Source organism: Ranitomeya imitator, chromosome 2, assembly GCF_032444005.1.
Source record: "Ranitomeya imitator isolate aRanImi1 chromosome 2, aRanImi1.pri, whole genome shotgun sequence".
NCBI classification, from domain to species: domain Eukaryota; kingdom Metazoa; phylum Chordata; class Amphibia; order Anura; family Dendrobatidae; genus Ranitomeya; species Ranitomeya imitator.
Window position 1 is genome coordinate 307,757,401 of NC_091283.1, and position 12,639 is coordinate 307,770,039.

The 12,639-nt window shown below is 46.1% G+C and overlaps 1 protein-coding gene across 1 annotated transcript in view; it reads right to left on the minus strand.

The window, feature by feature from the left end:
- Positions 1–1,024: 1,024 nt before the first annotated feature.
- LOC138663371 (zinc finger protein 773-like) overlaps positions 1,025–12,639 on the minus strand; it is a 50,586-nt gene continuing 38,971 nt past the window's right edge. Inside the window, exon 7 of the mRNA XM_069749547.1 lies at positions 1,025–4,145. Coding sequence (XP_069605648.1) covers positions 3,184–4,145 — 962 coding nt within the window. The 3' untranslated portion in view covers positions 1,025–3,183. The remainder of the gene's footprint in view (positions 4,146–12,639) is intronic.

The window sequence follows — 12,639 nt, forward strand, 5'->3', positions numbered from 1 at the left end:
CTCCATGGCGACCTCCGGCTCCAAGATGGCCTCAGAGTCCTTCTGGGTCCTTCTGGGAGGTGGCTTGAGAGTTCCTGCTAAGAACAGGTGCCGGCAAATCTCCTTCACTGCCTGTTAGATCGCTGATCTGACACTGTGCTGTGCAAAGTGTCATATCAGCGATCTGATGTAATATAGTGCTGTCCCAACCTGGAACAATGTTATAAAGTAAAAAAAAAAAATTTTGAATGTGTAAAAATATTTTTTTTAAAAATCCCCAAATAAAAGAAAAAAAATAAATATTTTTCCAATAAATCCATTTATTTATATAAATAAAAAAACAATAAAAGTACACATATTTGGTATTGCGCGTCTGTAATGACCCGCTCTATAAAACTGTCCCACTAGTTAACGCCTTCAGTGAACACCGTAAAAAAAATAAAAAAACATGCAAAAAAACAATCCTTTATCATCGCCGAACAAGAAATGCAATAAAACGCGATCAAAAGACAGATGTACATAAAAACTGTACCGCTGAAAACATCATCTTATCCCACAAAAAACAGGCCCCCATACAGCTCCATCAGCAAAGAAAATTAAAAAGTTATAGCTCTCAGAATAAAGTGATGAAAAAAAATATATTTTTTCTATAAAATAGTTTATTTTGTGTAAAAGCACCAAAACATGAAAAAAAGATATAAATGAGGTATCACTGTATTTGTACTGACTGTTATGTCTGCTAATGAAAGGTGTAATGAAGGCAATCCAGAGACACAGTGCGCCTAGAGATCAGAGCGCACACAGTGATCTGACAAATACCCAAAAACAAAAGAACGAGCTCTGAGACGTGGAAACTCTGTAGACTGCACACCTGATCCTATCCTAAACACAACTAAAAGCGGCTGTGGATTGCGCCTAGCAACTACCTATGCAACTCGGCACAGCCTAAGAAACTAGCTAGCCTGAAGATAGAAAAATAGGCCTGACTTGCCCCCAGAGAAATACCCCAAAGGAAAAGGCAGCCCCCCACATATAATGACTGTGAGTAAGATGAAAAGACAAAACGTAGGGATGAAATAGATTCAGCAAAGTGGGGCCCGATAATCTTAGACAGAGCGAGGATAGTAAAGCGAACTTTGCAGTCTACAAAAAACCCTAAAGCAAAAACCACGCAAAGGGGGCAAAAAAGACCCACCGTGCCGAACTAACGGCACGGCGGTACACCCTTTGCTTCTCAGAGCTACCAGCAAAACAAAGACAAGCTGGACAGAAAAAAAGCAACAAAATAGCAAAAAAGCACTTAGCTATACAGAGCAGCAAGACACAGGAACAATCAGGAGAAGCTCAGATCCAACACTGGAACATTGACAAGGAGCAGGGATAGCAGCATCAGGCGGAGTTAAGTAACGAAGCAGTTAACGAGCTCACTAGAACACCTGAGGAAGGAAGCTCAGAAGCTGCAGTACCACTTGTGACCACAGGAGTGAATTCAGCCACAGAATTCACAACAACTGACCCAAAGAATAAAGCTGCCCTATCAATTTTACCACAAGAGGAACGGTATAAAAAAAAATTATAAAGAAAACAAAAGCAATTCCGGGATTGCTGGTTTTTGTTCATTCTGACTCACAAAAATCGGAATAAAAAGAGATAAAAAAATGTCATATGCCCGAAAATGGGACCAATAAAAACGTCAACTCATCCCGAAAAAACAAGACCTTACATGACTCTGTGGGCCAAAATTTGGAAAAATTATAGCTCTCAAAATGTGTTGATGCAAAAACTATTTTTTGCAATAAAAAGTGTCTTTAGTGTGTAACAGCTGCCAAACATAAAAACCCGCTATAAATAGTAAATCAAACCCCCTTGATAACCGCCTTAGTTAGGAAAAAATAATAAAATAAAAAAATGTATTTATTTCCATTTTCCCATTAGGGTTAGGGGTGGTGCTAAAGTTAGGGTTGGGACTACAGTAAGGGTTAGGGTTGGGATTAGGGTTAGGGGTGTGTTGGGGTTAGGGTTGGAGTTAGAATTGGGGGGTTTCCACTGTTTAGGCACATCAGGCGGTCCCAAACGCGACATGGCGTCCGATGTCAATTCCAGCCAATTTTCCATTGAAAAGTCAAATGGCACTCCTTCCCTTCCGAGCTCTACTGTGCGCCCAAACAGTGGTTTACACCCATATATGGGGTATCAGCGTACTCAGGAGTAATTGTACAACAACTTTTGGGGTCGAATTTCTCCTGTTACCCTTGGTAAAATTAAAAAGATTGGATCTGAAGTAATTTTTTTGTGAAAAAAAAGTTAAATGTTGATTTTTTTTTAAACATTCCAAAAATTCTTGTGAAGCGCCTGAAGGGTTAGTAAACTTCATGAATGTGGTTTTGAGCACCTTGAGGGGTGCAGTTTTTAGAATTGTGTCACTTTTGGGTATTTTCTATCATATACATCCTTCAAAATGACTTCAAATGTGATATGGTCCCTAAAAAAAAAAATGGTGTTGTAAAAATGAGAAATCGCTGGTTAACTTTTAACCCTTATAACTTCCTAATAAAAAATAAAAAAATTGGTTCCAAAATTGTTCTGATGTAAAGTAGACATGTGGGAAATGTTGCTTATTAAGTATTTTTTGTGACATATCTCTCTGATTTAAGGGCATACAAATTCAAAGTCTGAAAATTGCATTATTTTCAAAATTTTCGCCATATTGCCGTTTTTTCATAAATAAACGCAAGGCATATTGAAAATTTTTTACCATTATCGTGAAGTACAATATGTCACGAGAAAACAATGTCAGAATTATCGGGATCCATGGAAGGGTTCCAGAGTTATTACATCATAAAGGGACATTGGTCAGAATTGTAAAAAATTGGCTCGGTCATTAACATGCAAACCACCCTTGGGGGTTAAGGGGCTAAATAAAGTATCCTGATGAGTCGCCTTTGGTAAGGACGATGAAACCCATAGAAATGAGAGGCTTGGAGAGTGAGTGTGTATATGTCACCTCGCCCCAAATACTGAAATGTAGTGTATTTATTTTTTCTATTAGTCACCTACTGACTAACCTTCAGAGGGTGAATTATGAGTATAGTTTTAAATTTGGAATTAATAAAGTTTAGTTTTATCCTTCTATAACAAAACATGAGGAATGACAAGAGACAACCCATTTAAGAAAATCCAATTTTGGTTAAAACTATTCCAACATTATGAACATAAGAAAGGCTTCTCCCCTATGTGAACTCTCTGATGTTTATTAACAGTTGATTCCCAAGTAAAACATTTCCCACATTTTGCACAGGAATAAGGCTTCTCCCCTGTGTGAGCTCTCTGGTGGTTAACAAAATCTGATTTATGCCCGAAACATTTCCCACATTCTGAACAGAAAAAAGGCTTCTCCCCTGTGTGAGTTTTCTGGTGGTTAATAAGATGTGATTTCTCGTAAAAACATTTCCCACATTCTGAACAGGAAAAAGGCTTATCTCCTGTGTGAATTCTCTGGTGCCTAACACAAGCTGATTTAATGTTAAAACATTTCCCACATTCTGAACAGGAAAAAGGCTTCTCTCCTGTGTGAGTTTTTTGGTGTATAACAAGACTCCCTTTCTGGTTAAAACATTTCCCACATTCTGAACATGAAAAAGGCTTCTCCCCTGTGTGGATTCTCTGGTGCCTAACACAAGCTGATTTAATGTTAAAACATTTCCCACATTCTGAACAGGAAAAAGGCTTTTCTCCTGTGTGAGTTATTTGGTGTGTAACAAGACTCCCTTTCTGGTTAAAAAATTTCCCACATTCTGAACATGAAAAGGGCTTCTCCCCTCTGTGGATTCTCTGGTGCCTAACACAAGCTGATTTAATGTTAAAACATCTCCCACATTCTGAACATGAAAAAGGCTTCTCCCCTCTCTGGATTATCTGGTGCTTAACACAAGCAGTTTGTTTTTTAGTGCCTCCTTTGTGACTTTGATTTTCCTTAGTAGTCGGTAATGAATCAGAAGATGGGACCCGTTTCATAGGATTAGATGACAGATCTTTGCTGTGAATGGATGATGGTGTATCTGGAGTAACAGCAATCACTTCAGTTGTATCTTGTAGGATCTCAAGATCATCAGATTTAAAAATTGAAGAAGTCAGCTGTCCCTCTGATCTCCTGGTACAGTCATCTGCTAAGATAGAAACATAGTTACTTACCGATAACGGTATTTCTCTGAGCCCATGACGGCACCATGGAGAGAGGGGATCCACCCCACAGGGACAGGAAACCTACAGATAAAAAAGGCAGCACCTCTCTCCCGCATCAGTTGGTTTACAGAACATTAATGGAACTTCAGACTGGTATCATGAATGGGTACATAAAATATTTAGCATTAATATAAGCTTAATAGAGACACCGCGTGGCAATTTTCCAAACTAACTAATTTCAGTGTGCACACCCACATGTGAAGGGAGGGAATGTATGGGTGCCATCATGTGCTCAGAGAAATACCGTTATCGGTAAGTAACTATGTTTTTCTCTTTCCCCCATGACAGCACCATAGAGAATTACATAGATTGTACATTAGGGGGGGGGGGGGGACCACTGCCTCCAGAACGCTTCTCCCAGAGGAAAGATCTGAAGAAGAGGCCAGGTATAGCCGATAATGGTTAAAGGACGTAGAGGGAGAAGACCAAGCAGCCGCTCTACATATTTGATCTATCGAGGCGCCGTCTCTCTCTGCCCAGGAAGTCGCCACTGCTCTAGTCGAATGGGCTCTTATCTCCTCTAGAATGACTACTCCGCATGAGGAATATGATAGGGTGATATTGTCTCTTTTCCACCGTGCCAGTGTGGCTTTTGATGCTTTTTGTCCTTTCCATGTACCCCGGAAGCATACAAAAAGAGACCTATCCATCCTACACTCCCTCATAGCTACCAGATAATGGATTAGGCATCTCTTTTTAAATCTAATGTATGTAGGACTTCCTCCAAATTATTTTTGTGATTGGGGCAGAAGAACGGCAGGGATATTTCTTGCCACCTGTGAAACCGCGATGCTACTTTCGGAAGATAGGCTGGCTCGGTTTTAAGAACAACTCTTTTCTCCAGTATCTGTGTGAAAGGCGAGTATGCTGACAAATCCTGGATATCACTAACTCTACGTGCTGATGTTAAAGCTACAAGCAGGGAGGTTTTAAGAGATATAATTTTCAGTGGGGCTTCCCACCGGGGTTCAAAGGGAGCCTTAGTTAGCCCAGTAAGGACAAAATTCAGGTCTCAGGGTGGAGTAGTATGAAGGAAAATAGGTCTGGATCTACCAGGTCATGGTTGTACAAGGCCCCTAGTGCTGCAAACAGAACTTTAAAGGCGCTTGTAGACAGACCCTGCTCCAAACCCTTCTGTAGGAATTCTAAAATATTGTTTATTGGAACTTCCCCGACTAGATTGGCACCTGAGACTGAAATAAATTTTTTCCAAATTCTCCCATACGCCTTGGTAGTTACGGGTTTCCTACTTTGTAGTAAAGTGGCGACTAAGTTTGGAGAGAACCCCTATTGCTCAGAAGTGACCTTTCAAGTTCCATGCTGTCATATGCAAGTTTTCTACCTGCAGATGAGCCACTGACCCCTGGGGACAAAAGATCTGTTATGTCTGGGAGAACCCAAGGCTCTGAAATGGACATCATCCTCAGCCACGAAAACCATGTCCTCTCTTGTGAATTCTGCTCTTGGGCTCCCTCCGGTGGTTACGAGTGGTAGTGCTGCGGTAGTTGGATCGCAGCATTTATCAGGTGTATCCATTTTTTGCAATCTGGGCTGGGCTATTTAAGTCCTGCTTTATCCTTTAGTCAGTGCCAGTTGTCCATTGTTTTTGGAGGATTCACATCCATACCTGGTCTCTCCTGGTCTGCTGTTCATTTGTTCAAAGATAAGTTCTGGCATTGTTTTTGCTGTCCACTGCTGTGGACCATATAGTTCTGTGCATTTTCATGTTTTGTTTTGTCCAGCTTTGTCTGTAAAGGATTTTTTTTGCAGCCAAGCTGTGTCTCTGGAGATGCAGATATACCCCCCATGTCTTTAGTCAGATGTGGTGATTTGTATTTTCTGTGGTTGATATTTTCTAGCGTTTTTATACTGACCGCATAGTACTCTGTTCTATTCTTTCTTTTTAGCTAGTATGGCCTCCTATGCTAAATTCTGATTTCATGTCTGCGTATGTTATTTCCCTCTCCTCTCACAGTCAATATTTGTGGGGGGCTATCTATCCTTTGGGGATTTTCTCTGAGGCAAGATAGGTTTCCTGTTTCTGTCTTTAGGGGAAGTTAGTTCTTAGGCTGTGTCGAGGGGTCTAGGGAGTGTTAGGTACCCCCCACGGCTACTTCTAGTTGCGCTGCTAGGTTCAGGGTTTGCGGTCAGTACAGGGACCACCTTCTCCAGAGTCTGTCTCATGCTGCTCCTAGGCCACCAGATCATAACAGTCCTCCTCGACCAGAAAGGGGCTTAAACGATCACCGTCGCGTTGTCCTCCCGAATTTTCCTCAGCACTAAGGGAATCAGGGCTATTGGCGGGAAGGTGTAAGCTAGATGGTAATTCCAAGGTATTGTAAAGGCGTCTAGAGCAACTGGACTCCCCAAGGGATTGATCGAGCAGAAAGCCTCTACTTTCTGGTTCCGGCTGTTTGCAAACAGGTCTATTTCTGGCCAACCCCAATGTTCTGCTATGTGATTGAATACTGTCAGGTTCAACTCCCACTCCCCCTGTCTCAGTTGTGTTCGACTTTGTAAATTTTCCGTCCGATTTTCTGTGTGCAGCGCCCCCAGGGTCCTGGTCATTGCAGTAATGTCATTCTTCCACCAGGGGGAGTGATGTTACGTCCGAAGGCAATAAAGGAGATCACCTAACCAGGTATCACAAACAACACAACACACTTCACACTCCAGTCCACCAGGGGGAGCTATGCTCCAATTTATTAGGGCACTCTTCACAATTAGGTAAAACTGGTGGTCTGGATAGGAAGTTAGGCAGAAGCTGGCTGGGCTTTACCCAGGCAGCACCTGTCAGGCAGCCAGAGGGGAAGGAGGAACATCTAAGAGCTGCAGACAGAGTGGTCCCTGACAGGGGTGGGATCCTGTCAGAGGCCGAGAACAGAAGGCCACAGAGCTGCATTGGCCCGGCGTGCGGCAGCATCCTAAGAAAAAGACACAAACAGCGAATTGTATTGTAGAGGGTGAGAAACGAAGTCATAGCAAAAGGAGAGGAAACCAGAAAGAGTTCTGCCCTACACAGGCTGCCTCCTTTCTGAGGCGCAGGATCCGGTAACCGGAACACCGAGGGAGTAATCGTCTCCAAGCCTTGCTCCAGAGACCGGCAGGACAGCTAATTCAATATTATCTGCCAGACACATACCCAGGAGGCACAGTGGCAACTTGTGGGGGCTGGGGTGTGCTAGAGTCCCTGTAAAAAGCCTCAGGCCATCAGTCATACGGGTTGTTCCTATCCATCTGGGGGACAGAAAGAAAGACATAACATCTAGAACATCTACAACAGTTGTGAGGACCTTATGAGCAGCTCAGCAGTAAGGTACCACAACATCCAGGCACTACAGGAAGGCTACTGATTTCCACCTGGATAAGGAGACTCTGGATTTGCCTTCAGATTGGCCGGACTCTGCCTGACCTGAGATCTGGTGCTCTGGACTGTGGATGCTGAAGCCTTCAGCAAAAAGGTATAGAGACTGTAGCCATGTGTCCTCGTTCTTCACTGCGCCTTACACCATCCACCATCTACACTCTGGGAAGCCCTGGGGACATATTTCACCTGTGGGAAGGTATACCATCTAGCTGCCATAACATCACCCCAGCGGACCCCTAAGCAGTGTCGGTCACCCTGACTGAATACCACAGGTGGCGTCACAAACATTTCCCCTTTAAAGACCTTTCCCTTTTATCAACGGACCTCCCGGGGGTTCCACGGACTGGGTCAGCCACCGTGACATCTCCCTTGAGAACCGAAGGGCCTGGTACAGAGGTCCCCTAGCCCTTGGGGGCGCTCCAATCTTTTGGCGTCACAAACAGGATCTACTTAAGCCTGAAAGTCGGGTCATGTGCGTCTAAGAACTGTGCCAGAATTGTATTTGAACTGTGATTTACTAAAGGACTGTGTATTGCAAAAGACCGCCAAAATTCCTGCCAAAACTGCTGCCATTACAGCGCTATGAGGAGCGCAGGAAAAGAAGAAGGGCGTGGCGATGTAGGCGTGAACGAACTGAGAGGCACAGAAAATAATGGCCGCCCAGTCTAAATATCTCTGTACCTTGAGGATGTGTCCGTCAGATCCGCCTCCTGATCCTCAATGGCGGGCGGAGACAAAGAAAACTAAACCGCCCCAGGAGAAGACAGCGGGAAAAGGACGAGGAAGGAGCCAGCCACGTGGACGACGCCATCGCCAGCCGCCCGGAACCAGAGCGTGGGGTCGGAGCAGAGGACTCCCCCAGCCACCTAGAGAGGCACCGCAACCAGGCATCCACAGCTGGCGCTGACTTCCTGCAGACCGGGGTGGAAGAGCTGATCGACCAACTCCTGCAGCTGTGGGTGAACGCCAAGGCTGCATGCTGGGCAATGCCTGCGGAGGACCTACAGGCACCGCCACCAACACCGCTCCCTACACCGCTCCAGGAGCCGTTGCCAGCACCACTGCAGACACCGCCGCCAGCAGAGCCAGCCGACATCGAGGACACCGCTAAGGCAGGTATGAACGCCGACCCTGCCCAGGTGACAGAGGACCTGCTGATAGGCCCTGTAGCAGCTTCCCCTCCCCGCAATACCCGCCGGCTTCAGCGCCTCGAGCCTTGGGACCAGGCCACGGGAATGGAGCAATTCATGCAGGCCCCAATTGCGCCCACCACCCTGCTGGGTGAGTTGTATGCAGAGCGGACTGTATACCGCTGGGTGAATCCCAGATCAGACTTTATGGGGTTCCCCGGTGCAGAAAACCTGAAGGGAGAGACTGTGGAAGCTTTGAGTTGGGAGGACTACCAGGCCCAGCTTGCTCGCAAGTGGGAGGAAACAAAAGAGAGACACCAGGCCCAACGCAGAGCCTTTGACAAACGAGACTTACAAGTTAAAGCCCAGGCCTGCAAGGTGAAAAAGGCTGGTTTGCTCTGAATGTTCATAAGATGACACACCATGCTAAATGTCACGGCCACTCCTTTCGCTCATACTTATCCGCTGCGGCGCGCTCCTCCTGCAGGCGTGCGTCCTCTTTTTCATTCTTCTCGTCGGGTGCGCGTGCGCACCGCCCACTCCAGCACTTCCTCTTTCTGATTTACAGGCGCTCTGTATCTCCTCTCTGTGATCCTGGAGGACCGTGACCCGGAAGTCCTCCAGCACTCCATGTATATTAGGCGATTCCTTCCTCTGCTCCTTGCCTGTCTGTCTTTTGTGTTTCTGTGACTCAGGTCCACCTTTGTCTTTGCACTGCCTGTTTTGAGTCCCCACCCTGTTCAGCCAGTTCTGCTTCTCTGTCTCTCCCAGGCTTCCTTGTCTCCTCGTCCAGTCCAGTCCTCCCAGTGTCCTCTCCGTACTCTGTTAGTCTGGTGTCTCTTTCCTGTCCTGCTTCCTTTGTGTCTTCCCCTTCGCAGTGCTCCTTTGGTCTCGCCTGTACCCAGCTCTTACCTAACTGTACTTTATCTTACCCCGCTCTGTCCGTCCTACGCCTAGTTTCTCTATTTTGTACCTCCTACTACTTGTCTCCGGGTTCCAGCTTCTGCGGCAATAGTCTCCCTTTGGTCTGCACCTAACGCTCCCTGTATAGGGGGTGGTCTACCTGGTCAGCTCACCCTTGGGAGGTTCGATGTCGTGGATCTGTGGGTCCACCCCAGGTATTCCAAAAGATCTCACAATAGGACTCCACTCGGATGACATCTGAGTGCAGTCTGATTGTCACAGTACAGACAGGCCATAGACCCCGCTGAGACCTCGACTCCAACTCAGAAGGAGTTATTGTTCCTACGGGAAAACCAGTCCAGGATTATGTCCTTTTTGAAGTCCATGGAGTCTCGTCTCTCCGTGCTACAAGCTTCTGATCCCAGTAGTGCTGCGCAGCTGGCTACTCTCCATGTGGCCTTTTGGGGGTTTCCTCTGAATGAACCTTCTGTTCCGAAAGGGCCATCTGTAGGATCTGTAGATCCAAGTGATCTAGCCATGTCATCACGGCTCTAGCTGTTCATGTGGCGGCTATAGCTGGTTTTATCTCCCCCAGCGGCCTCCGAGGAGCCTTTCAGGAATGTCTCTGCCTTTTTATCCATGGGGTTTTCAATGTCCCCATGTCCTCAAAAGGCACAGCAAATTTCTTGGAGCCTTTTGCTACCACCACATCCAGCTTTGGAGCTTTTCCCCCAAAAGAGCATACTGGGTCTTTGAAGGGGTACTTTCTCTTTGGGGTTAGAAGGCCTTTTTTTCCGGTCTCTTCCACTCCATTTTAATTAGGGACTGGATTTTTTCCTTCACTGGGAATGCTCTCTGCTTTTTCTGCTACAGACCACTAAACATTAAGCCTTGGACTGTTTTTTGGGGCCGTGAGTCTACTAGGCCCATGGTTGTTCTGATGGCTTAAACAAGGGCGTCTGTCTCTTCTATTATGAAGCAGCTGTGACTCCCTTCTGAGGATGATGAAGAGGAAAGGGAAGATGATGAATTATTTGAGTCAGACAAAATCGCTCTCCCCCTCACTAGCACTTGATTCAGGGGACCTGTGCCTGGATCTACGTTTTTTCCTTGAGCCTTTACTTTGAAGGTGACTTCTGTCTGATTTTTGATTAACGTTCTCAGGTCTGATGCAAATTTTGGAGACTTTTCAAAAATTGTTTGCTCTATGCAGGTAGTACAGAGCCTCTTTTCCCACATGGTGGGTAGCTCGTCTGTGCAGAGCGCACACATCCTATGCTTGGACTTTGCTATACATTTCTTCCCCTATGAGAGAAGACAACAGGCCCTAATCAAGGAATGGACTTTCACAAAAGTTCACTTACCCTCATGTAGAAAGAAAGATACCGGCTTTGTGCCAAGGACCATTTCCACGGATGGATCTTCTTTTGGCCTGGTAGCTCACTGGAGCTTCTGCTGCGCTGAGACCCCGAATGGCTGCCGCCGCGTTACTGGGAAGAAGCCCATCCCACTTGCTTCTCCTGCTGCTGTCGCCGCTGTGGGTACTGGCATTGGTGCTGTTGGCGCTTCTGCTGCGATTGATGCCCATGTTGAGGGGAGTGGATTTGAGGGGACTCATGAAGCACAGCTCCTTGAATCGCTGTTCCCATGCGCCTCTTTGTTTAAATCCCCTTCAGGGCCCCCACTACTTCCGGCGACATAGTATACCTAACTGCTGGATTTCACAGTAATGCTTTGTGCTAATCGCGTCATTGGCTCACTCCTGATTTCCCAGTAGTTCCTTGCGGTTTCGCTTGTCTCATAGGGGGGCGCCGGTTCGCGTGTGCGCACAGCTCTACACTGGCGACGCATCGCCGGCACACGTGGAGAGTCTGGCAGTGATCCAGTGAGGTGACCACTGTCACAAAGTCGCCCCCGCCTCTGCCGCCAAGCTCTGCCATGCACAGACTGGAGGCGTTCCAGTTAGGCGACTGCTGTCCCCTAGTCGCCTCCCGCCACCTCTGCAGTGCACCCGGTGATTTTTGCTTGTGATAAATCTGGGAGAGGCAGGCTTGGATCTTTTTCTTCACTGCCTCTCCCCGCACACCCTCAAGGTCCGTTTACCCCAGCGGTGGCGCTTCGGGCAACCGCCTCAGCCAAGGCAGGGACCCCCCCACTGCCTGGATCGGACTGGTCTGATCCCGGCATCCCACGACGCTCTACATTTATGTCCTACGTCGACTGTAGGTTCCCCATCATGGACAGGAAACCAATTGATGCAGGAGAGAGGTGCCGCCTTTTTTATCTGTAGGTTTCCTGTCCCTGTGGGGCGGATCCCCTCTCTCCGTGGTGCCGTCATGGGGGAAAGAGAAAAAACAATTATTTTTAATAAAATATCCTTGAGTTCTACTTGAGCTGTCCATAAAAATGGCAAGCTATGTAAAAAAACGTTAATTATTTACCAATACAATGACAGTTCACAGTCTAATACAGAGGTCTCAAACTGCATTCCTCGAGGGCCGCAAACAGGTCATATTTTCAGGATTTCCTTGTATTGCACAGGTGATAATTTAATCACCTGCACAGAATGATTCCAGCACCTTATGCTAAGGAAATCTTGAAAACACGCATAGCTTGAGGCCCTGGAGGAATGCAGTTTGAGACCCCTGGTCTAATAGAAAACCTTGTTGGATGAACCAGTAGTGTGTGGTGTTCAACTGTTCGTTCATTCTTCCTCTCAAATATGGAATAAAAAGAAATCAATCAATGTTATGTAGGTGAAAATAATACAAATTCTCATCTCACCAAAAACAAGTCCCCACTCAGGTCCATCATCTGTCAATAGAGAAACAGATGTTCCCACACTATTAGTGGCTCAAAGGCTGTTGAAAAGCAACAGAGCTTCTATAAACCAATCCAGCAAAATCCGCTCTCACTTCTGAGTCTTGCAGTGTGCTCAAACAACATTTAGGATCCCTGTAATAACCAATATTATAGTGAGAAGAATCAACTTAATTTGCGGTGTGTGTCTCCTGGCGC